Source organism: Hypanus sabinus, chromosome 31, assembly GCF_030144855.1.
Source record: "Hypanus sabinus isolate sHypSab1 chromosome 31, sHypSab1.hap1, whole genome shotgun sequence".
In the NCBI taxonomy this organism is placed as follows: domain Eukaryota; kingdom Metazoa; phylum Chordata; class Chondrichthyes; order Myliobatiformes; family Dasyatidae; genus Hypanus; species Hypanus sabinus.
In genome coordinates, this window is record NC_082736.1 from 21400220 (window position 1) to 21426782 (window position 26563).

The 26563-nt window shown below is 51.4% G+C and overlaps 1 protein-coding gene across 1 annotated transcript in view; it reads left to right on the forward strand.

The window, feature by feature from the left end:
- Positions 1–26563, forward strand: part of LOC132383700 (glycogen phosphorylase, muscle form-like) — a 111054-nt gene that overhangs the window by 13090 nt on the left and 71401 nt on the right. The window contains exon 2 of the mRNA XM_059954890.1: positions 15415–15516. Coding sequence (XP_059810873.1) covers positions 15415–15516 — 102 coding nt within the window. The remainder of the gene's footprint in view (positions 1–15414; positions 15517–26563) is intronic.

Genomic DNA, 26563 nt, shown 5'->3' on the forward strand with positions numbered 1-26563 from the left:
TGACTTGATGATAGGAGGTGTAGATTGCCAGAGATTTTGCCCCAGGGCAGAAATGGCTAATACAAGGGGGCAGTATAGGAGCACGTCCGAAGTCAGTTTCTTTTACATGTGGAACATGCGGCCAGGGGTGGTGGTCGAGGCAGGTACACTAGAGACATTTAAGAGGCTCTCAGGCGGGTGCACGAATGAAAGAACAACAGGGAACAGGCTATGTCGGAGGAAAGCTTCAGGCTGATCCTGGGTAACAACAGCTTTCCACACAGATGATGTGGTTCAATAGGACGGCATGGTGACGCTTTGCGGTACCGGCAACCTGGGTTCAATCCCTGCCGCTGCCTGTACGGAGTTTGTACGTTCTCCTCCCGTGACCATGTGGGTTTCCTCCCACAGTCCAACAACGTCCCGGTTGGCAGATTACTTGGGGATTGTTGGGCAGCACAGCTCAAAGGGCCAGATGGGCCTATTCATCTGGATACAAATATGAGAATAAAATAAATATAGATGTGAAAATAAAACGCAAACGTCTTTAAATAAAAGTAACAAGGTCAGCAGAACGTCACGGGCCTGTGCTGTACAGGTCTATGTTCTACCACCAGCTCACTCTCGTAATGGTGGGGTAGGCGGATAGGAGACCCAGTGACCTTTAGCGTAAGGTGAACTGGTTGCCTGATACCCGGGGAGGCTGCCTCTGACCTTTGTGGAGTTTGGAAGGGAACTATTTTTACCCAGGAGACGCAATCCATCGGGTGTGGGGGGGTGGGTATCTTTCCTCTTGCCCCGCCACGCTCGCCGATCCTGGGCAGGATGAAATGCAACTGAATGTCAGGGGTGATGGTTTCTTCGTGCCTTGCAGTTAATTGCTGGTGGCAGCTCGGCATCTGGGCACGCTGGTGAACCGAGCTCAGCCGTGGGCTTTGCGTCCAGCCAAACAGTTCAGTTTCCACATTGACAAATTTCTACACTCCTGCACCTGATAAAGTGGCCCCTGATCTTCTTTTGCTGTTGCCCGTCCACTTCAGAGATGCTCTTCCGCACACCACTGTTTTAACGCGTGGTTATTAGAGTTACTGTCGCCTTCCTGTCAGCTTGAACCGTTCTAGCGATTCTCCTCCGACCTCTCTCATTGACGAGGCGTATTTGCCCACAGGTCTGCTGCTCTCTGGAATTTTTTTTTGCTTTTTGCACCATTCGTTGTAAACTCTAGACACCGTTGTGCACAAAAATCCCGGGAGAACAGCATTTGCTTATGTAGAAATACCCACCTAGCCACTAACCCCTCCCAACCACCCGTCTTTCTCCGCATCTGAAACCTTAGTCCCAAATCGTACCGGCTCACTGGATATTCCTTGTTTCTTCGCACCACTCTCTATAAACTATAGAGACCTTTTGTGTGTGTGAAAATTCCCAGGAGATCAGATTCTGAAATACTCGGGCCACCCCATCTGGCACCGACAATCATTCAATGGTCCAAGTCACTTGGATCAGCATTCTTTCCCCCATTCTGATGTTTGGTCTACACAACAACTGGACCGTGCCTGTGTGCTTTGGTGCACTGAGTTGCTGCCACGTGATTGGCCGGTTAGATATTTGCATTAGCGAGCAGGTTTACCGAATAAAGTGGCCACCGAGTGTTATGCATCACCATATACGACCCTGAGATTCATTTCCTTGCAGGTGTTTGCAGGAAAGTAAAGAAACACAATCGAATTTGTGGAAAAACTATACATGCACAAAGGCTGACAAGCAACTAATGTGCAAAAGAAGACAAATCGTGAAAGTAATGAAAAAATAAATAAACAATATTGAGAACTTGGGAGTCTTTGAAAGTTGGTGTGTAGGTTGTGGAGTTAGTTTGGTGCTGAGGTGAGTGAAGTGTTTCAGAAACCTGCTGGTTGTAGGGTCATAGTTGTTCCTGAACCTGCTGGTGTGGGACTGTTGTTGCTATCATGGAGGTACGAGAGGAGAGCGTGGCCTGGGTGGTGGGGGAGATGTGCCCAGTGGCGGGGGAGGGCTTTCTTTGCCTGTGATGGACGGCAGTCTATGAGTTGCTGTCAGTCGACCTGGCCAGTGTCGTCAGTGAGCCTGCTTCCTCTCCTTGCAGTTTGTGGTCCCCACCCACTTTTGAATTTCTCGGTAATATCCTGTGACGCTCGCTGAACTGTTGCTTTGGTCACTCAGCGATTCGAGCCGCTACCTCGCAGGGCCAAAGGCCCTGAGTTCAATCTGACGACCCCCCTCCACCCCACCGAGCTATCCGTGGGGGGAGTTTATATGTTCTCCCTGTGACTCCACTTCCCACAGATGAGTGGCTTGGCAGGTTAATTGCCCCTAGCGCATGTGTGTGCAGGGATGTGGTTCGGTGGGCGGGGGGGGAGTAGCTGTAGAATTGAAAGCAATATGGCAGCCTGTGTTATAGGGAAATTCCCTGTGAGCTGGCACAGATCGATGGGCTGAATGCCCCCCTCTCTTAAGGAGCATACAGAGCTGCGTCACTCTGAAATGTGCTGGGAACACGCGTGGCTAGGGCCCAGCGTTGCCCAGGACTTCCAAAGCAATCGCTCTCTGCCTGTCTGGGGGAGGTCTCTATGGTGTCCCCTGAAGGGGGCAGGAAGAGGGAGTCAGATTTTACCCACTCCTGGTAGCTGCCTCTGTGACTCACAGAACATAGAACAGTACAGTATCAGCTCTTCAGCCCGTGATGTGGTCTAACTTGTAACCTGCTCTAAGAACAATCGATTTTTTCCCTCCTTGTGACCCTCCATTTTTCTATCATCCTTATGCCTATCTAAGTCTCTTAAAAGCCCCTAATGTACCTGCCCTTTCCGGCAGCAAACTGAACTACTAACTAAATATACTTTTCCCGGACTTCGATCACCGCAATCTGCAGCCTGGGGTTTTCCGCTGGGAGGTGTGCTTTTGAACCGTCTGTATGACTTGGCGTTTCTGCGGTATCCGGAAATGTTCTGCAAGCTGGACGCTCGAGAACGCAGGCCGCTGCTGGGGCTGCGCCCGAGAACGGGTAATGAACCGATTGAAGCACCAAGCCAGGTTAAAAAATGATGACTGTGTCGGGGGCGAGGGCAGGGGATGAACTGGTGTTCAACTCACTACCCCGGGAGACTTCCCTCACCTCAGTGACTCTGCGGCCATCGGACTCCTGGACCGGTTCACTCACCTTGGCTGCAGGGCGGAACTGGCGACGTGGCTGCGGGCCCATCTCTGCAGTTCATTTTCTACGGATTGTCTGCTTGCTTTTTGTTACTGTTTACAGGATTAGTTCCTTTTTCCCGTGTGGGATTTATGACCGTCTCTGTGGTGTGCAGATTTTTCACAAATTCTCTTGTTTCTTTGTCTTGTGGCTGCCCTTAAGAAATGACTCTCAATGTTATCTACGGGATACATACTTGGATAATAAATGGAAATTTATTATTTATTCATAAACTTTGAGCCATCACCCCGGCAGGCTGTTCCACCGCTCTTCGTGTTTTCAAAAAAACTTACCTCTGCCACCCTCCCTTAAAATTATGCCCTCCGGTATTAGTAATTTCCACCCTGAGGAAAAGTACGGCTGGCCACTCGATCTGTGAGTCTTATTATCTTGTACGCTTCTATCAAGTTGTCTCTCATCCTCTTTACTTCAGTGTGGAGAAGACCTAGCTTGTTCAATGTGTCCTCATTGGATCGTTTCTCTAATCTCTGCATCCTCTCAGAAGTTTTCTGTAATAGGGCGGCCAGAACTGAACACAATACTACAAGAGTGGTCCAACCAGGGTTTTATAGAGTTGCAATCTTGCCTCGCTGGTCTTGAACTCAATTCCCCCCGACTAATGGAGGCCAACACGCCCTATAAACAGGCAAAGCAACTTGAAGGGATCTACGGATCTGCACCTCCGAATTGTTAAGGATGCTGCCGTTAACCCTGTAGTCTGCCCTCGAGTTCAAAGTCTGTGCCGAGACAAGAGTGCCTTCTCAGTCGGTCACCACCTCGGGCAGGTGAAGCCACACCGTAGACGCGGGTAAGCCTGCAGAGGCAGGAGGAGCTCAGCAGGCCAGCCAGCATCGATGGAAGTGAACAAGCAGTTTTGGGCCGAGACTCTTCTTCAGGACTGGGCGGGAAGGGGGCTGGCTGTAAGGTGATGGGTGAAGCCAGGTCAAGGGCTGGAGAAGAAGGAATCCCGTTGGAGAGGAGACTGGACGCTTGAGTAGTGTGAAAAACAGAAGTAAAAAAGTATTGAGGTAGTGTTCACGGGTTCAGCGTCCATTCAGAAATCGGACGGCAGAGGGGAAGAAGCTGTTCCTGAATCGTTGAGTGTGTGTCTTCAGGCTGCTGTACCCCCTCCCTGATGGCAGAGGGGAAGAAGCTGTTCCTGAATCGTTGAGTGTGTGTCTTCAGGCTGCTGTACCCCCTCCCTGATGGCAGAGGGGAAGAAGCTGTTCCTGAATCGTTGAGTGTGTGTCTTCAGGCTCCTGTACCTCCTCCCTGATGGCAGAGGGGAAGAAGCTGTTCCTGAATCGTTGAGTGTGTGTCTTCAGGCTGCTGTACCCCCTCCCTGATGGCAGAGGGGAAGAAGCTGTTCCTGAATCGTTGAGTGTGTGTCTTCAGGCTGCTGTACCCCCTCCCTGATGGCAGAGGGGAAGAAGCTGTTCCTGAATCGTTGAGTGTGTGTCTTCAGGCTGCTGTACCCCCTCCCTGATGGCAGAGGGGAAGAAGCTGTTCCTGAATCGTTGAGTGTGTGTCTTCAGGCTCCTGTACCCCCTTCCTGATGGCAGAGGGGAAGAAGCTGTTGCTGAATCGTTGAGTGTGTGTCTTCAGGCTCCTGTACCTCCTCCCTGATGGCAGAGGGGAAGAAGCTGTTGCTGAATTGCTGAGTGTGTGCCTTCAGGCTCCTGTACCCCCTCCCTGACCGTAGCAATGCCCCGGGTGGTATAAGATGATCAGTGGCATCAATTGAGTGGATAGCCGGAGAGGTTTTCCCACAGCAGAAATGGCTGACACTTTAAAAGCACGAGGAGGTCTGCAGGTGCCGGAAATCTTCCAGTCCTGTAGAAGGGTCCTGGCCTGGAACGTCAACTGTTTACTCTTTTCCGTAGACACTGCCTGACCTGTTGAGTTCCTCCAGCGTTTGGTGTGCATTGCTTAGCATAACCTTAAAACGTTTGGAAGAAAATCTGGGGGAGGGATGTCAGGGACAGGTACTTTTCTCACACAAGGAATGGTGGGGTATGGAACACACTGGCAGGAATGATCGTGGAGGCAAATACATTAGGGGGATTTAAGAAACTCCCAGGTAGGCACAGGGATGTGGGTTTAGATTGATCTGGTTAAAGTGTCGGTACAACACTGTGGGCTGAATGGCCTGTACTGTGCAACTCTTCAGTGTTCAGTGTACCACTCATCAAAGACTTTTGGCAGTTGGGTAACCGAGGGCTTCTGATAGTAGAACTGGAGTTCTGAAACTAGTCAACTACTTGCATTAGTAACACGCTAATCCTGTGTAAACCTCCCTCTGATTACTCCCGCCCTCGCTCCGGGAGCCCGATTGTCTCTCTGTTGTCCCGGCCATGCGGTTTTTGAACGACTCGACCCCCCCCACCCCCCGGGTACTGCATTGGGATGGACTGTTGCCCTCTGCAGACCAGCACCAAGCAATGAGCGAGATGTCCTCCGCCTCAAGAAATGGCTGCCAATGGATTTCTTGCCCGCCCTCATCACGTAAGCGGATACTCTGCAAGTCAGAGAAAGTGCCAGCACCATTAAATCTTCCCCGGAAACATTGCCAAGAAAAAAGCAGCTCAGCTGAACAGCAAATGGCTTCTGCACTGAATCAGGGCTCTGCCTGATTGTGCTTACGGACTTCAAAGTTAAAAGTAAATTTATTATCAGAGTACGTGCATGCTACCCTGAGATTCATTTTCTTGCGGGCATTTGCAGAGGATGCAAGGAAACGCGATAGGTCGATGAAAGATGGACAAACAACCAATTTGCGAAAGACCAACTGTGCAAATACAAAATAGTAATAATTAGAATCCGTCAGAATCGGAATTGGGTTTAATATCACCGGCACGTGTCGTCAAATTTGTTGTCTTTGCAGCAGCAGTACGATGCAGTACAAAATAATGGAGGAAAAAACTGGATTATAGTACTATATATGTTAAAGCTAAGTAAGTAGTACTGAAATAGAAATTAAAAAGTGTTGAGGTAGCGTTCATGGGTTCAATGTCCAATCAGAAATCGGATGGCAGAGGGGAAGAAGCTGTTCCTGAATCGCTGAGTGTGTGTCTTCAGGCTCCTGTACCCCCTCCCTGATGGCAGAGGGGAAGAGGCTGTTCCTGAATCGCTGAGTGTGTGTCTTCAGGCTCCTGTACCTTCTCCCTGATGGCAGAGGGGAAGAAGCTGTTCCTGAATCGTTGAGTGTGTGCCTTCAGGCTCCTGTACCTCCTCCCTGATGGCAGAGGGGAAGAAGTTGTTCCTGAATTGTTGAGTGTGTGCCTTCAGGCTCCTGTACCTCCTCCCTGATGGCAGAGGGGAAGAAGTTGTTCCTGAATCATTGAGTGTGTGTCTTCAGGCTCCTGTACCTCCTCCCTAATGGCAGAGGGGAAGAAGTTGTTCCTGAATCATTGAGTGTGTGCCTTCAGGCTCCTGTACCTCCTCCCTGATGGCAGAGGGGAAGAGGCTGTCCCTGAATCGTTGAGTGTGTGCCTTCAGGCTCCTGTACCTCCTCCCTGATGGCAGCAATGAGAACAAGGCGTGTTCTGGGCGATGGGGGTCCTTAATGACGGACGCTGCCTTTCTGAGGCACCGCTCCTTGAAGGTGTCCTGGATACGATGGAGACTAGTGCCCGTGATGGAGCTGACTAAATTTGCAGCTCCCTGAGGTGCGCTGGTGTTGGTCGTCAGCGGGGTGGAGATGTTGCACAGGTCGTGGTCCCCCCGGTTAGGGAGTGGAGTCGAGCATCCAGTTGCAGGTTCTGGAGCTTCTCGATCAGGACTGTAGGAATGATGGTGTTAAACGATGAGTTGTAGTCAGCAAACCATATCTCGACATCGGTACTTGTATTGTCCAGGCGATCCAGGGCCAATGAAATAGACCTTTTGCTAGTAAATAATATCGAGAACGCAAGTTGTAGATTCCTTGAAAGTGAGTGCTTAGGCTCTGGAATCAGTTCAGTGTTGAAGTTATCCAGGCTGGTTCAGGAGCCTGCTGTTCATCATCATAGCTTGTCACACCAGATGGCCAGCCACTCTGGCGTTGTTTGGTTGATGTTAAGCAGGTCCGTGTCAGCTCAATCAGGTGAGTGTGGGCAGTTGTGCAGAATGTGTTCACCACACGCACAGGATCCGCTGGTCTTTAAACCCCACTTCACCATATCATCTCCCATCCCTCAAACTCCCACTCTCGCTCTGTTGAGAGTGCACCAGTTCCGTCTGTCAAGCAGTGCCCCCGGGATCTGGCAACATTTCTGTGGGTCTTGCCCGGTATTGTTTAGTGGGGTTCTGGCTTCTGTTTGGTGCCAGAGGTCAATCCTGTATGTTTGGGGGAATGTTCTGTGCGGTAGTTCCTCCACTGTAGCAAAGCTTTTCCTCGGTTTTAGGCGGCTGGGAACTGGCACATGATGATGTAGTGGGTGCGGTGGATCCGAGCTTTGTTTACCTCGGTGTAGGGTATAACAGTTCCTGACTTGGTGTGGGGCCTTGGGCTCCCCTGCCTCCTGCCTGATGGTAGTAGTGAGAAGAGAACATGGTGGGGTTGTTTGACAGTGGCTGCTGCCTTCATGTGGCAGCCCTACCTGTAGCTGAGCTCGATAGCAGGGAGGGCTTTGCCTGTGATGGGCTGGGCTGTAGCCACCGTTTCCAGTGGCCTTTTCCATTCCTAGTGGCAATGCAGCCAGTCGGAATACTTTCCTCCGTAGAAACTTGTCGAAGTTTTACGTGACACGCCGAATCTGCGGAGGCTAAATTTCCGGGAAAATCTTAGAGACACCAGTCAATGCAGAAATGCCTCTCGCGGAGGAAGATTCTGAGAACAGAGAAGCAGACTCTTGCAGCCTACCCCTCCAGTCCTCCTTTTTGAATCTATGCCCACCAGTTTTCGGCTCCCCTTGTTCAACTCTGCTGCTGTCTGTGAGGAGTTTGCATGTCCTTCCTGCAAACATGTAGGCTTCCACCCGCGTTCCAGAGAAGTACGGGTCGGGGCTCACGAGTCGTGGGCGCAGTGTGATGGCGCCGGACGTGTAGAGATGCTCGTGCCGATTTAGTTTGCCTTTCCGGTGTGTGTGTGTGTGTGTGTGTGTCGATGTTCGTGTCACTAATAATGCTAAATTTTTATCTCAATCTGTGTCTATGCGCATCGTGATGTTATAAGCTTCTATGAGGCCATTCCTTGGGTTACCTTAGTGCTATCCTATCCCATCCATCCCTCTAGTCGTAGCAGCATCTTTGTGAACTGTGTCTGTGCTCTGTCTAGCTGAATGGCATTGTTCCTTCTGTCTCAGGATTGGAGCTGCCTTCAAGAGCAGGTTCAGTAAGATCTTGTACAGCTCTAACATAACGTCCCGACTCTCGAACTCAGACCCCCCTCCAACACACAAAGGCAAATGTGGTGTACGTGCCTTCTTCAGCACCTGAGCCGCCACTTTCAGGGAACAACGTACTGGCATCCCTTGTTCTCTCCTCACGACCCTACTATTGCCTTGCCCTGGCTTAACTTTCCTTACTGCGTCACTCTGTGTTTAATTTCCTTCTACGACGCAGGAAAAGTGAGCAAAGAAAAGTTAAAGGGAGAACAAAGGTCGATGGGACTAGGCAGATTAATGTGACTAAATGGGCTGAAGGGCCTGTTTGATGCTTTGGAACTTCATGGAGTCGTACAACACAGAAGCAGGCTTCTTAATATCGACCTTTATATTTGTGCCGGTATCGTTATTGATTCCATTTTCCAGCAGTCTATAAAGCTCTTTCTATAAAACATTCCCAGCAAGATTCAGTAAAAAGGTTTAATCATAGCACTCCTTTGTTCTTGGCCCTGTGGATACATAACATTCGCATAGCACACTCCGGAGGTTAAATGGCTTGTTATACTTCTATTTCTTATGTACTGTGCCCTCCTCTACAATTAACGTGCAGAGGGCCAGCTCCTATCAAAGGTTCAGGGGTTAGGGCGCAAACTTCCGGTAATGCCCCCTCCCCTTTCACTATTCCCCATTCCCATTTCCCTCTCTCATCCTATCTCCTCACCTGCCCATCACCTCCCTTTGGTGACCCAACCCCTTCCCTTTCTTCCGTGGCCTTCTGTCCTCTCCTATCAGACTGCTCCTTCTCCAGCCCTATACCTCTTTCACCAATCAACTTCCCAGCTCTTTACTTCACCCCCTCGCCTCTCCTGGCTTCACCCATCACCTACCACCTTGTGCCCCTTCCTCCCCTCCCCCTCCTCCTTCCCCTTCCTTCCTTCCGTTCCAGTCCTGCTGAAGGGTCTCAGCCTGAAACGTCTACTGTCGACTCTCTTCAGTAGATTCTGCCTGGCCTGCTGAGTTCCTCCAGCATCTTGTGTGTGCTGCTTTCAGCTCAGAACAGCGTGAGTGAAGTTAACCATGCTGGTTCAGGAGTCTGATGGTTGTAGTGTGTAACTTAAAGGCTTCTGTACCTCCTGCCTGAGGCTAGCGAGGAAAGAGATGGCCTGGATGGGGGTGTGCGGTTCCTTAACGATGGACACTGCTTTCTTGTGGTATGGCTGTCATTGGTGGGGAGGGAACTCCCAGTGTTGGACTGGGCCATGTCCGCCACCTTCTGTAGCAGAGAACTTTATAAGTTTGCAGACTGCTTTCTATTTTCTCAATGTCCAGAAGGAGCTTGCAGCCAATAAAGTTACTTATAGAAGCCTGGTTACTGTTGCAATGTTGGAAGTGTAGTAACCAATCTGAAAGAGCAATCAGCATTTCCTTTGGTGCTTAACAGTATCTAAAATTCGCTGATAAGTTCCAACGTTAACAAAGAGATACTACAGACGCAGGCACCCCTCCTCCTTCCCCTTTTCCCTTGACCCACTCGCCTCTCCAATCAGCTTCCTTCTTCTTCAGTCTTCCACCTCTTCCAGCCAATCACCTCCCAGCTTTTCACGTCATCACCCCACCTGTCCACCTTCTCCCTCACCTGGCTTCACCTACCACTTACCAGCTTGTTCTCTTCCCCCTGCCCCCCCCACCTCATTCTGCCCACTTCCCTTCCAGTCCTGATGAAGGGCCTCGGTCCTAATTGTCCGGCAGCACAAAAGACATTAAGCATCAAAGCACCGCGTTCCCCCAGAGCTGCGAGTCGCTGAGGTGATCGATCGTTGCAGCGTGGGACGCAAGAATCCTGCACCTTCCGCCGGCCAAACGCGGTGACACGCGCCGGGCGCTTGTTCGTCTTCCGCTTTTGGCCGCGCCAATTTTAAACTCGCTCGACACTTTACTCAGTGCGGAGTAACGGAGCTGACCGTGGGTTCGCGTCCCGCCGGTCGGAATTGAGGGCCGCTCCTGAACATCCCCACCGCGTTCCCCCAGGAGATCCCAACAGCGCCAGGTCGTTCCGTCAGCTGAAAGATCCACCCTTAAAGTGGAAATTGAAGGCTGCAATCAATCGTAGTTCCAGAGCAGAAGTTTACTTAAAAGAAGAAGAATATCTCGTAGTTTTGTGTAGGATGTCGCTGTTGGTCACTGGTACCATCTTGCCAGATAAGGTGTCTTGATAACACCAGGCAATACACCACTGGCGCTTCATACGTGAGGAAACATGGGGGGGTGGCAGGGAGTTCAGTCATCTCTTGGCCTGGGGCAAGAAGCACCTTCCCTTCCTAACAGTCCTTGCCCTAATGCTACGCTACCTCCTGGCTGACGGTACAGGGTCAGAGAGACTGCTGGACGGATGGGAGGGATCATTGACAATGCAAGGAGCCCTGGGTATGCAGATGGCAGAAAGAGAGAAGAATTCAAGTTACCCGATGGCAGCAGCGAGAAAAGAGCATGGCCTGGGTGGTGAGGATCTCTGATGAAGGCTGCTCTCCTATCACAAAGTTTCACGGGACAAGTTGCCTATCATCCTCCTTTGCTTCAAAGAGAAAAGCCCTGACTCGCTCAGGCATGCTCTCTAATCCGGATAGCGGCCCGGGGAATCTCCTCTAAAGCACCATTCCTATACTGAGACGAGCACGGAACACGATATCCCAGGTGTGGTCAAACCAGGATTTTATAATCTGCAACACAGTAGATTGTAGCTAGTCTTTCTAGGCACTTCACCAGTAGAACGTCTCCCACGTTATGAATGCCCAACTTGTGTGCAACACGTAGCAGGTGTGTCTCTGATCTCTGTGTAACACTGAGGTATCGTACACTGCTGAGGGTACATCTCAAATATAAAACATTGGGATACGATACTGGTGGGGATGTCTGACACTCTATAACACTGGGTACGGTACCGGTGGGGACGGGTCTGTCACTGTAACACCGGGGTACGGTACCAGTGGGTATGGGTCTGTCACTGTGTAACACCAGGGTACGGTACTGATGGGGACGGGTCTGTCACTGTGTGACACCGGGGTACGGTACTGATGGGGACGGGTCTGTCGCTGTGTAACACCAGGGTACGGTACTGATGGGGACGGGTCTGTCACTGTGTGACACCGGGGTACGGTACTGATGGGGACGGGTCTGTCGCTGTGTGACACCGGGGTACGGTACTGATGGGGACGGGTCTGTCACTGTGTGACACCGGGGTACGGTACTGATGGGGACGGGTCTGTCACTGTATAACACCGGGGTACGGTACCGGTGGGGACGGGTCTGTCACTGTAACACCGGGGTACGGTACCAGTGGGTATGGGTCTGTCACTGTGTAACACCAGGGTACGGTACTGATGGGGACGGGTCTGTCACTGTGTGACACCGGGGTACGGTACTGATGGGGACGGGTCTGTCACTGTGTGACACCGGGGTACGGTACTGATGGGGACGGGTCTGTCGCTGTGTAACACCAGGGTACGGTACTGATGGGGACGGGTCTGTCACTGTGTGACACCGGGGTACGGTACTGATGGGGACGGGTCTGTCGCTGTGTAACACCGGGGTACGGTACCAGTGGGGACGGGTCTGTCACTGTGTAACACCGGGGTACGGTACCGGTGGGGACGGGTCTGTCACTGTGTAACACCGGGGTACGGTACTGATGGGGACGGGTCTGTCACTGTGTGACACCGGGGTACGGTACCGGTGGGGATGGGTCTGTCACTGTGTAACACCAGGGTACAGTACCGGTGGGGACAGGTCCGTCACTGTATGACACCGGGGTACGGTACCGGTGGGGATGGGTCTGTCACTGTGTGACACCGGGGTACGGTACTGATGGGGACGGGTCTGTCACTGTGTAACACCGGGGTACGGTACCGGTGGGGACGGGTCCGTCACTGTGTGACACCGGGGTACAGTACCGGTGGGGACAGGTCCGTCACTGTAACACCGGGGTATGGTACCCCTGGGGACAGGTCTGTCACTGTGTGACACCGGGGTACGGTACCGGTGGGGACGGGTCTGTCGCTGTGTGACACCGGGGTACGGTACCGGTGGGGACGGGTCTGTCGCTGTGTGACACCGGGGTACGGTACCGGTGGGGACGGGTCTGTCACTGTGTGACACCGGGGTACGGTACCGGTGGGGACGGGTCTGTCACTGTATAACACCGGGGTACGGTACCGGTGGGGACGGGTCTGTCACTGTGTGACACCGGGGTACGGTACCGGTGGGGACGGGTCTGTCACTGTGTGACACCGGGGTACGGTACCGGTGGGGACGGGTCTGTCACTGTGTAACACCGGGGTACGGTACCGGTGGGGATGGGTCTGTCACAGTGTGACACCGAGGTACGGTACCGGTGGAGGTGGGTCTGTCACTGTGTAACACCGGGGTACGGTACCGGTGGGGACGGGTCCGTCACTGTATAACACCGGGGTACGGTACCGGTGGGGACGGGTCTGTCACTGTGTAACACCAGGGTACAGTACCGGTGGGGACAGGTCCGTCACTGTGTGACGCCGGGGTATGGTACTGATGGGGACGGGTCTGTCGCTGTGTGACACCGGGGTACGGTACCGGTGGGGACGGGACCGTCACTGTATAACACCGGGGTACGGTACCGGTGGGGACGGGTCCGTCACTGTGTAACACCAGGGTACAGTACCGGTGGGGATGGGTCCATCACTGTGTGACACCGGGGTACGGTACTGATGGGGACGGGTCTGTCGCTGTGTGACACCGGGGTACAGTATCAGTGGGGACGGGTCCATCACTGTATAACACTGGGGTACGGTTACCGGTGGGGACGGGTCCGTCACTGTGTGACACCAGGGTACGGTACTGGTGGGGACGGGTCTGTCACTGTGTAACACCAGGGTACAGTACCGGTGGGGACGGGTCTGTCACTGTATGACACTGGGGTACGGTACCGGTGGGGGTGGGTCTGTCACTGTGTAACACCGGGGTACGGTACCGGTGGGAACGGGTCTGTCACTGTGTGACACCAGGGTACAGTACCGGTGGGGACGGGCCTGTCACTGTGTAACACCAGGGTACAGTACCGGTGGGGACGGGTCTGTCACTGTGTAACACCAGGGTACAGTACCGGTGGGGATGGGTCTGTCACTGTGTTGTTTGAGAGTGTCAGAAGTGAGCACAATTGCTGTTGTTAGGAGAAGGTGCTTTGGGAAGCTGAAAGTCTGAAGGTAGATAAGTCACCTGGACCAGGATTCTGAAAGAGGTGGCTGGGGAGATTGTGGAGGTATTGGTAGCAACATTTCATGAAACGGGATACTGGCATGGTTCCAGAGGAATGGAAAATTGCGGTGTCACTCCACCGTTCAAGAGGAATGGGAAGCAGAAAGTTATAGCCCAATTACCTCTGTTGTTGGAAAAATGCTGGAGTTGAGTTAAAGGTGAGGTTTTGGGTTACTTGATAAAATAGGCTAAAGTCAGGATGGTTTCCTTTAAGGGAAGATCTTACCTGTCAAATCTGTTGGAATTCTTTGAGGAACTAACAAGCAGGATAGACAAAGGAGAATCGAGATACAGGAGGAGATAGACAAAGGAGATGTTGTGTCGTTGAATTCTCAGAAGGCCTTTGACAAGGTGCCGCATGTGCTTAACAAGATACCAGCATGGATAGAGGGTTGGCTGATTGGCAGGGGGCAAAGAGTGGGAATAAAGGGCGTCTTTCTCGTTGACTGCCGGTTCCCAGTGGTATTCTGCAGGGGTTGGTGTTGGGACTGCTTCTTTTTAACGCTGTGTCAGTGATTAGTTTGGCGGAATTAATGGCTTTGTGGCTGGCTGTGCAGCTGATATGAAGGTTGGTTGAGGAAGCAGGGAGGCTGCAGGAGGATTTAGTCAGATTAGGAGAATGGGCAAAGAAGTGGCAAATGGAATACAGTGTATGGTCATGCACTTTGGTAGAAGGGACAAAAGCATAGACTGTTCCCTAAACGGGGAGAAAGTTCCAGAATCAGGAGTTGCAGAGGGACTCGTGCAGGATTGCCCAGAGGTCAACTTGACAAACGAAATGAAGGGAAGACAAATGAAAGGTTAGCATTCATTTCAAGAGGACTGGAATATAAAAGCAAGGATGAAGTGTTGAGACTTTATAAAGCCCTGGTGAGACCTCACCTGGAGTATCGTGAGCAGTTTTGCCCACTATCTAAGAAAGGATGTTCTGGCATTGGAGGGGGTCCAGAGGAAGTTCATGAGAATGATTCCAAGAATAAAAGGGTTAATTATGAGGTGCATTTGATGGCTCTGGGCCCATACTCACTGCAGTTTATAAGAATGAGAGGGCATCTCATTGAAACCTATTGAATATTGAAAAGCCTAGTAAAATCGATGTATGAAAGATGTTTCCTATCGTGGAGGAGTCTCGGATCAGAGGGCACAGCCTCAGACCATCCATTTGGAACAGATATGAGGAGGGATTTCTGTAGCCAAAGGATGGGGAATCTTGGGAATTCATTGCCAAAGGCAGCTGTGGAGGATGAGAGGCCCTGGATTAGTCAGGGCATGGATGCTTATGGGGATGAAGGCAGGAGAATGGGGTTGGAGCAAAAATGGATCGGCCATGATGAAATAATGGAGCAAACTCGATGGGTTGTATGGTCCTATATCTTGAGTTCTTACTGTCTGAATAATGTTATGGGAGCTTGCTCTGTGTAAACTGCGGGCGTCCATAAGTGAGGTGTTCCTAACCTGAGGTCAGCCTCAACATCTCCCTCACTTTTCTAAGCACCACCTGCGTTATGCTGGAGAACCTAACTTGCATATTGGGGTAATATAAATGTGTTCTGGCAGTGTAATTCTTTAACAATTATTAATTCTTTATTAATGTTTGATCTCTCTCCCTCTCAGCGTATCTACTACCTGTCGCTGGAGTTTTACATCGGCCGTACACTGCAGAACACCATGGTGAACCTTGGGCTACAGAGTGCCTGCGATGAAGCCATCTATCAGGTAAGAGGCCGTTGATGAGAACTCTGCTTCAGTGAGAGGGACAGTGTTTGCGCGGGCAGCGCAGGGCAAGGTCATTGGAGGGTCTCGGCCCGAAACGTCGACAGTTTACTCCCTACCATTTTTGCTACCTGACCTGCTGAGATCCCCCAGCATTATCTCTGTGCGTTGCTTTAGGTTTCCAGAATCTCTCGGAACCCTTGGAGTTATTCTTGTTCTTTCAGGGGATTACTTTACAATTGGCTCGGTAGCGTCGTGGTCAGCACAATGCCTTACAGCGCCAGCATCAATTCCCATCGCTGCCAGTCAGGAGTTTGTCCGTTCTCCCCAGGCAATTCCCGTCGCTGCCTGTCAGGAGTTTGTCCATTCTCCCAGGCAATTCCCCACGCTGCCTGTCAGGAGTTTGTCCGTTCTCCCCAGGCAATTCCTGTCGCTGCCTGTCAGGAGTTTGTCCATACTCCCAGGCAATTCCCCACGCTGCCTGTCAGGAGTTTGTCCGTTCTCCCCAGGCAATTCCCGTCGCTGCCTGTCAGGAGTTTGTACGTTCTCCCCAGGCAATTCCCGTCGCTGCCTGTCAGGAGTTTGTCCGTTCTCCCTGGGCAATTCCCGTCACTGCCTGTCAGGAGTTTGTACGTTCTCCCCAGGCAATTTCCGTCGCTGCCTGTCAGGAGTTTGTACGTTCTCCCTGGGCAATTCCCGTCACTGCCTGTCAGGAGTCTGTCCGTTCTCCCCAGGCAATTTCCGTCGCTGCCTGTCAGGAGTTTGTACGTTCTCCCTGGGCAATTCCCGTCACTGCCTGTCAGGAGTTTGTCCGTTCTCCCCAGGCAATTTCCGTTGCTGCCTGTCAGGAGTTTGTCCGTTCTCCCCAGGCAATTCCCGTCACTGCCTGTCAGGAGTTTGTACGTTCTCCCCGGGCAATTCCCGTCGCTGCCTGTCAGGAGTTTGTCCGTTCTCCCCAGGCAATTCCCAACGCTGCCTGTCAGGAGTTTGTCCATTCTCCCCAGGCAATTCCCAATGCAGCCTGTCAGGAGTTTGTCCGTTCTCCCCAGGCAATTCCCAACGCTGCCTGTCAGGAGTTTGTCCGTTCTCCCCAGGCAATTCCCAACGCTGCCTGTCAGGAGTTTGTCCGTTCTCCCTGGGCAATTCCCGTCGCTGCCTGTCAGGAGTTTGTCCGTTCTCCCTGGGCAATTCCCATCGCTGCCTGTCAGGAGTCTGTCCGTTCTTCCCGGGCAATTCCCAACGCTGCCTGTCAGGAGTTTGTCCGTTCTCCCTGGGCAATTCCCATCGCTGCCTGTCAGGAGTTTGTCCGTTCTCCCCGGGCAATTCCCGTCGCTGCCTGTCAGGAGTTTGTCCATTCTCCCTGGGCAATTCCCATCGCTGCCTGTCAGGAGTTTGTCTGTTCTCCCCAGGCAATTCCCAACGCTGCCTGTCAGGAGTTTGTCCGTTCTCCCCAGGCAATTCCCAACGCTGCCTGTCAGGAGTTTGTCCGTTCTCCCGTGCAATTCCCAACGCTGCCTGTCAGGAGTTTGTCCGTTCTCCCCGTGCAATTCCCAACGCTGCCTGTCAGGAGTTTGTCCGTTCTCCCCAGGCAATTCCCATCGCTGCCTGTCAGGAGTCTGTCTGTTCTCCCCAGGCAATTCCCAACGCTGCCTGTCAGGAGTTTGTCCGTTCTCCCGTGCAATTCCCAACGCTGCCTGTCAGGAGTTTGTCCGTTCTCCCCGTGCAATTCCCAACGCTGCCTGTCAGGAGTTTGTCCGTTCTCCCCAGGCAATTCCCATCGCTGCCTGTCAGGAGTCTGTCTGTTCTCCCCAGGCAATTCCCAACGCTGCCTGTCAGGAGTTTGTCCATTCTCCCTGGGCAATTCCCATCGCTGCCTGTCAAGAGTTTGTACGTTCTCCCTGGGCAATTCCCATCGCTGCCTGTCAGGAGTTTGTCCGTTCTCCCTGGGCAATTCCCGTCACTGCCTGTCAGGAGTCTGTCCGTTCTCCCTGGGCAATTCCCATCGCTGCCTGTCAGGAGTTTGTATGTTCTCCTGGGCAATTCCCAACGCTGCCAGTCAGGAGTTTGTCCGTTCTCCCTGTCACCGCTTGAGTTTTCTCTGTGGGCTCCTGTTCCCTCCTGTACAGTCCAAAGACACACCAGTTGGCAGGTTAACCGGCCATTGTAAATCGTGAACAGCCTACGATCAGAGCAGAATCAGGTTTATTATCACCAGCACGTGATGTGAAATTTGTTAACTTAGTCAGGGGATTGCTGGGCGGCCCAGCTCGGAGGGCCGAGAGGGCCTTTTCTGTTCTGTACCTCAGTAAACAAGAGATTTAAAAAAAAAACAATCAGAGATCGATGCCCCAGTAAAATTACTTTTAGCTGCAGAGTTTGCGGAGGGGCAGGGGCTCGTCATCTGCCAGCGCACCCGCCCCCACCGGGCTGTCGTCGACACTCGCAGTTCATCAGTGTATCCTGGCGAGTCATCTAACCAGGGCTGTGGATGGGGCTTTAAAGTAAGCGGGGGGAGGGGGGGCCAAGGAGCAAGAGTTTGGGGAAATATGAATAAAGTAAAAGGGGAAGAGAGTGCGGGGGAAGTTTCCAGAATAAAGAATAAACTAACAGTTTAGAAAGGGATGAAAATTTTACTTGAAGCAACAAGAAGGGTGGTGAATTCCTAACTTGGTCACCCGCCTACAGTGAATAAGGTTGAAAGAGTACAGAGAAAATCCGCAGGGATGTTGCCAGACCTTAGTTATAAGGAAAGATCGAATAGGTTAGGACTTTATTCCTTAGAATGTACAAGATTGAGGGGAGATTTGAAAGAAGTATCCAAAATTATGATGGATATAGATAGGGTAGATGCACTGAGGTTGGGTGGGACTACAACTGGAGTTCATGGGTTAAGGGTGAAAGGTGAAAAGATCAAGGGGAACATGAGGGGAAACTTCACTCGGTGAGTGGTGAGAGGGCGGAACGAGCGGGTAGTTTAAATGGTTCAGCGAAGGTTAGATGGGCTGAATGGCCTGTTTCTGTGCTGTACTTTTCAATGACCCAATGACTAATCCAGGATTGAAAGTGTTATATTTGGATGCACACAGTATATGATGTCAGGTATATCTTGAGTGCGTTGAGAAATTGGCAGGTATGACGTGGGCATCACTAAGTCATGACTGAAAGAAGTTGGCTGGGAGTTTGGCGTACAAAGGTCAGGCAGGCGGGTGGAGGGGGTGGGGTAAACAAATCAAGTCCTTGGAAAGAAGTGACATACTGTAGAATCAGGAGATGGAGCATCCTTTTGCGTTGAACTAGGGGACATAGCTTCAAGATTCGGGACGGAGATGAGGAGGAACTGCTTTACCCTGAGAGTGGTGAATCTGTGGAATTCTCTGCCCAGTGAAGCAGTGGTGGCTTCCTCTGTAAATAGGTTGGATAGAGTTTTGCAGAGTAGGGGAATGAAGGGTGATGGGGAAAAGGCAGGTAGGTGGAGATGAGTCCATGGCCAGATCATCCATTGAATGGTGGAGCAGGCTCGACGGGCCAGATGGCCGACTCCTGCTCCTATTTCTTACGGTCTTATGTTCAGAACTACAAGAGTAAAGAAACCCAGAGGGAAGTTCTGTACAGGCCTCCGAACAGTAGCCAGGATGTGGGCTACAAAGGCATATGAAAAAGGCAATGTTACGATCGTGGTGGGGGATTTCAGTACACAGGTAGATTGGGAAAATCTGCTGGATCCCAAGAGAAGAAAATTGTAGAATGCCTACAAGATAGCAATTTTGAGTAGCTTATGGCCTAGCCCACTAGCAAACAGGCAATTCTGGATTTTGTGTTGTGTAATAAACCAGTTTTGATTAGTGAGATTAAGGTAAGCAGTGATCATAATATGATAGAATTCTGTTTATAGTTTAGCAGAGAGAGGCTCAAATCAATGTCACAGTGGAGTAAAGGTAACACAGATGCATATGGCCAAAGTTGATTGGAAGGGGACACTAGCAGGGATGATGGCAGAACAGCAATGGCCGAGTTTCTGGGGGCAATTAGAAAGACACTGGATCAGTTCATCCCAAGGAAGAAGCATTTTATAGGGAGGATGAGGCAACCGTGGCTGGCATGGATGGGGGGGGGGGGGGGGGATCTCACTGAAACCTATCGAATATTGAAAGGCCTGGATAGCGTGGATGTGGAGAGGATGTTTGCAGTAGTGGGGGAATAGGAATAGAATAGGACATCCTTTTAGAACAGAGATGAGGATCAATTTCTTCAGCCAGCGGGCGGTGAGTCATTGCTGCCGACAGCTGTGGATGCTGAGTCATTGGATAAAATTAAAGTGGTTCTGGATTAGATTACGCGGAGAAGCCAGGAGAATTGGCTGAAAAGGGAAATGAATCAGCCATGATGGAACGGGGCAGCAGATTCTATGGGCAGAATGGCCTGATTCTGCTCCTAAGAGGCTGTTCTGAAAACGCTGAGTGTGTACCGTCGGGCTGCTGTACCTTTCTCGCTGGCAGGGGCAATGAGAAGAGGGGCAGTGACAGTCCTTTGTGATGGATACCGCCTTTTGAAGACAACCTCGATGGCGGGAAGGTTAGTGCCCACGATGAGTTCACAACCCTCTCGAGGTCTTCCTGATCCCGTGCATTCGTGGCTAGAAACAAGTAGCAAACGAGAATATATCTGCACCCATCTGCCAGTTCCAGAAAATGAGGGACGTGATGAGTCAGTTGTTCATCGGCCCTGGTGTTGGTGCATTTTACATTGCAGATGTGGAGTTTGGACCATAAGTGTTCAAATTCACGTTCAGTCATTCAGTCCTTCACGTGTAAACTGCCGAACAAAACAATGTTCCTCCAGACCAGTGTTCACAACACAATGCGTATAACTCCAATGCAACACGTCAGCGTAATATTACCCCAGTCCGTGTGAATCAGAAATATCATCTCCACCTCGCTGACAGTCAACACTGGCGCACCCCAGTGATGTTCACTTAGCCCACTGCTCTACTCTCTCTATGCCCACGACTGTGTGGCCAGGCATCTATAAATTTGCTGACGGCACAGCTATTGTTGTCAGGATCTCAGATGGAGACGCGAGGGCGTACAGGAGTGAGATGTACCAGCTGGTGGAGTGGTGTCGCAGCAACAGCCTTGTACTCAACGTCTGTTAGACCAAAGAGTCGAACGTGGGGTTCAGAGGGGGTGAGACGAGGGAATACACTCCAGTCATCAGAGGGGGGTCAGAAGTGGAGAGAGTGAGCAACTTTAAGTTCCTGGGTGTCAGTATCTCTGAGGATCGATCCTGGGCCCAACATATCAATGTAGTCACAAACAAGGCACGGCAGTAGCTGTATTTAGTGAGGAGTTTGAGAAGACACTTGCAAATATATATAGATGTACCGTGGAGAACATTCTAACTGGCTGCTTCACCGCCAACTGTGAGGGTGGGGGTTACTGCACAGGACCGAAATAAGCTGCAGAGGGTTGTAAACTCAGTCAGCTCCATCACGGGCACTAGCCTCCATCGTATCCAGGACATCTTCAAGGAGCGATGCCTCAAAAAGGTGGTGTCCATCATTAAGGACCCCCATCATCTTGTTCTCATTGTTACCATCAGGGAGCAGGTACAGGAGCCTATAGGCACACACTCAACGATTAACGATTCAGGATCAGCTTCTTCCACTCTGCCGTCCAATTCCTAAATGGACGTTGAACCCGTGAGGACGACCTAATTCTCAGTATTTCTTCGATTATTCGGCGTTACTGTTGCCACTAAGACGGCAAACTTCACAACACATGCGGATGACTCTGAGTAAGTAATGAAGTGGATTTACTTTAAAAAGTAAACAGTACAATGCCACTGGCACTTCATACGCGATGAGACCCGGGTGGACGCAGGGTCCACAGTCGTCTCACAGCCTGGGCTAAAAACTGTCCCACCTCCTAGCAGTCCTTGTCCTAATGCTAACGGGGCCTCCTGCTTGATGGTAGGGGTGTCAGAGATCGTTGGGCGGGTGGGAGAGACCATTGACAATGATAAGGGCCGTGTGTACGCAGAGCTCCAGCTAACGATCTAATGGGTGGAGGGGAGACCCCAGTGGTCCTCTCAGCTGCTCACGAACTCTCGGTGATGGTTGGAATGGTGGGGCTCGCCCCAGTCTCCTCAGGAAGTGGAGACACTCCTGTGCTTTGTTGACCAAAGAGGAACCAGGCGAGATCGCCTGTTGTGTGTGTCCCTAGAATACTTGGTGCTCCTGAGTCTCCACGGAGGAGCCGTTCACGTGTAGTGAGGAGAGGTTAGCCTACACCGTCCTAAAGTCCACAGTCACCTCTTCGGTCGTGTCCTTGTTACGACTCAAGCTGTTGTGCTCGCACAATTCTACCAGCCGCTCCGCCGTCTCCTCCTCGTCGTTGATGAGGCAGGCTACTTGGTTTGGTTCAAACCGGATCGAGCAGGGCAGCCGGGTGTCAGCAGGTGAACAGCAGCCCTGGGGTGGTGGAGGGGGTGCACTGGTGCTTGGTGTGACGGAGATAGAGATGTCTCTGCCAACATGGACCGACTGTCAAGAAGTCCAGGACCCAGTTACAGAGGGAGGTGTTGAGGCCCAATGAAGAAGGCTTACCCACCAGCTTCCGAGGGATGATGAAACGTAGAGCTGATAAGCAGAGAGAAGAGACTCTGGCTTCATCGGCGAACCGATTTGAGCGATGAGCGAACTGGACACCGGTGGGCATTAATGTGATGCGTAACCCGGCCACTCAAAGCACTTCATTCTTGTTGACGTCCGTGCCACTGGACGGCGGTCATTAAGGCAGGTTGCGTGAGTCAAACCTGGCGTAAAAGGATGAGAGACGGCCTTTTAAGGGGCAGCGTCCTGGAGCCACGTTTCCCTGAGGATAACTGCACACAGTCCTTCGTCTCACACCGGCTCAGTCCCAGGCTCGGGAAATCTAGCTTATTTCCTGGTGATCGACCTTCTGAAAGCAGTATCGATGGAAGAGCTGGCCCGCCGGATTTCGCTTTCGGCCTCGTGCAAATACCCGTTCTGTTTCCACGCGAGCCACTTCCGATGCCCCCTCCCCTGGGCGATGATGCGGTACGCGATCTGCCCGAGTGGAGGAGCTTGCCTGCTATCCAACAGCTCGCTGAGTGAGGTGGGCTTGGTGTTCTTAATGTCCAGCAGGCCCCTGTAATGATAAGAAAGACACAAAGGACGGACAATTACACCATTGGTTGGAGCTGGAGTGGCCACTGTGACAGAGTGCACCGCCATCTTGTAGGCCATTCAGCCCGTCGAGAATGCTCTGCCACTCCATCATGGCTGATTTATCCACCCCACTCTCCTGCCTTCTCCCCATAACTTTTGACATCCTGACCGATCAGGAACCTGTCAACGTCTGCTCTAGATATATCAAAGGATTTGGCCTCCACGTCTGTCTGTGGCAATGAATTCCACAGATTCACCAGCCTCTGGCTAAAGAAATTCCTCCTCGTCTCTGTTCTGAAGGGACATCCTTCTATTCTGAGGTCCTGGACTCTCCCATTATTGAAAATGTCCTCTCCAGACTGCCTGGATAAAACTAGTGAGGGAAAATCTGCAGATGCTGGAAATCTGAGCAACGCAGAATCCTGGAGGAACCCAGCAGGCCAGGAAGCATCTATGGGGAAAAGTACAGACGACATTTCAGTCAGAGTCCCTTAATTGGATAAAACTAATTATCTTTACAGCTTCACGGTACCGGATCAAACCCTTCAGCGCAGTTCATCCATGCTGATTGTATCCTAATAAATAAAATGAACAGAATTTCCCGAATCTGCAGAATCTTACTGATAGTTTGCCCAAGTAGCTTGAGTATATCAAAGGATTTGGCCTCCACGTCCGTCTGTGGCAATGAATTCCACAGATTCACCAGCCTCTGGCTAAAGAAATTCCTCCAATCACAATATCTGATATATTTTTTAAAACTGCAAATCCTGGTTTAAAACGGGTCTCTAAAACATCCATAATGACACTGCAGATTATGACTAGACTGCTGGAAGTGCAGTTCTGCCCTACTTTCTCTGGCATGGTACCCGTATGGACTAGGTCTCACTCCGTAACACACTGCAAAGCCTTGAGATAATGCTCAGCTTACCCAGGCACCGAGGGCACGTCCCTTCCGTCAACGCGTCCTCCATGTTAACCCTTTGGCTCCCTCCATTTTAAGAGTCAAACAGGTCCTTCGACCCATCTGGTCTGTACCTACTGTCCCAGACTATACTACTCCATCTATGCACTTTAAATTTTGAAACTGAACCCCCACTCACCACATCCCAATCCACACTCGCTCCATCCTGCTGAGTGAAGAAGTTTCCCCTCGGGTTCCCTTTCACCTGTGACCTGTTGACTCCTTGTCCCAATCCCACCCAACCTCAGTGGAAAAAGCCTGCTTGCATTTGCCCCATCTATACCTCCATTGCACCTCCCCTCAATCTCCAACACCAATTGCCACATTTGTTTTGTCACTCTCCCCCCACTTGCTGCAGTCCGAGTGTCCCTCGAAAGGACACTTGGCTTTCCGGACCTGTGGAGCCGCGGAGGCCCGGTATACTGAGCGGCTATTGGGGTCTGGAAGCTAAAGTGGCTTTAAACGCTGAGGGATAGGGAACTACCAGACTATTATCAGGACACACCTGACTCGCTCCTATCACTTGGCGAAGAACAGCTGTTTTCGTAGAGCATTACAGTCTGGAAGCAGGTCCTCATCAGCCCAGTTCATCCTTGCTGTAATATAGTCCACTGAGCCCTTATTTGACCCATACTCGTCTAAGTGTTCCCCAGTGTGTATCTGGTGTGACCCTTCAAGCAGACAGATGGGAGCCTGTCGAAACTGCAAAGGTCTGCTTCTCCCTCTCCCCACCCAGCCCCTTTCTCTCTACAACCACCCACCCAGCCCCTCTCTCTTCCCCCTCCCCCTCCCTCCCCTTTTTCTCTTCCCCTCTCCCTCCCCTCTCTCTCTCTTCCCCTCCCTCTTCCCCCTCCCCTCTCCCCCTCTCTCTCTTCCCTCCCTCTCCCCCCCTCCCTCTCTCCTCTGCCCCCCCTCACAGACAGCTGCTGGCTTACATGTTGTTTGTGGTGTTGAGGAATGGGTCGGGGAAGGAGGGGTGTCTGTTTGAAAAAATACGAAGATAGGGCAGGGGCTGCCCTCTCTTCTTCCTCTAGCCCACTCAAGGTGGAAGGCCCACACCCCCTTCCACCCATCTCGGTGCCCAGAGCTGCCATTGCTGACACTGGTGGGTAAGGGCTGGACAGGATTTAAACCGTTGCATGATACATTGAGCCGGGCGAGTTTGGCCGCTGGTCTGCTGTGCAGATACCGCTGACATTTAGAAGTCTGACTGACTGGTCGGGAATGGGACGCAGCTGCCCCGGGAGCATCTCTCATTACAGACCTCCTAAAAAGCCACAAGGCCTTGAGGTAACGTTATGCTTACTGGGGATCTAAAGGAACGCCCCTTCAGTCAAGATGTCCTCCATTTTAACTCTAGGCTCCCTCCATTTTAACTCTAGGCTCCCTCCATTTTAATAGTCACAGAGCTCCAAAGCCCTTTGGCCCATCTAGTCTGTGCCGAACTGTTATTCAGCCTGGTCTCACACGGACCATAGTCCTCCATACCCCTCCTATCCATATACTTCTCCAAATGCTGCATTTGAACCTGTATCCATCACTTCTGCTGGCAGCTCATTTCACCCCCTCAGTGAAGAAGTTTCCTCTTAAATATTCTGGCTTTTGCCCTTAACGAATGACCTTTAGTTCCAGTCCTACCCCACTTGCACCTATCCACTCACTCTGAATCTTCAGTGAAGTCCCGGCGTCCCTCATTCCCCTGTCTTCTGCCCGCAACTCCCCCCTTCTCTGCGGTTACAGGTTAGCCTCATCTGTCACAAACGTGCGACGGAATGCATCTTTTGCATCAAGTCACTGCCGCGAGGATTCTGCCACATCGCCTGCCCACAGCTCCCTAACCTTTGGAATGGGAGCACCCGGAGGGAGAACGTACGAGCTCCTTGCATTCCCAGCTCTTTACTTCGCCACCGCCCCCTCTCCCGGTTTCACCTACCACCTTGTACGTCTTCCCCCCCCCCCCCCCCACCTTCCGACGCTGACTTCTCTTCCTTTCCAATCCCGAGGAAGGGTCTCGGCCCGAAACAGCGACAGGTCACTGTTTTCCGCTGAGCTCCTCCAGTACTTTGTGTGTGTCAGCTTGCAAACTCCGGTGGGAATTGAAGCCGGATGCTATGCAGCCGTCCTGGCCATCCCCATTGTGTGGGAAGATGTGTAGTACAGTAAAGGTCACACAGTTGAGGCCAGTTCCCCTCACAAAGAATGTTACACTGCAAAGCTCCCAAACAATGTGATCGTGTCTCTCCAATGTAAAGACGATGAGCAAGACAAAGCATTGACAGGTGAAAATGCTTCTACAAGGGGACATAATTTCTTTGTTCTATTGTGAATGCCTGTGAGGGTAGTATATGGTGACTGTTAGGGCGTATAACAAGCACTGGGTTGCCATTCTTTAGATTGGAACGTGGATTGCAGATGGAATTTAAAACGCAGCCCTGGAGTTGGTTGCAAACTGGACAATGCTGATGAACATTAATTTTGGGTGTCTGGAGTGGGTGTGAAGAAGGAGGTTGGGGTTTGAAAACTACATGTAATTCCAAGGAAGCATTGTAGATACATGGCAACTATAGAACTGTCCTGCTGTCACCTTCGATCTTTTGCGTATTGAAACTGTCATGCAACGTTGGGTCAGGAGGCCTCTTCCTCCAAGAAGGTCTCATTTTGTTGAATAAAACCACTAGTCTCAGTCTCCCTCCAGTGACTTCATTCACATTACAACAGTGGCATATACGTACTTTGATAATAAACTTACTTTGAACTTGGAGGTGGATGTAAACCATTTATTCTTCAATGAAGATCCAAAATCAAACAGTTACCGGTAGTCAGTAGCTAGCGTAAGGCTATTACAGTGCCAACGACCAGGGTTCAATTGCTGCTACTGTCTTTAAGGGGTTTTAGGTATT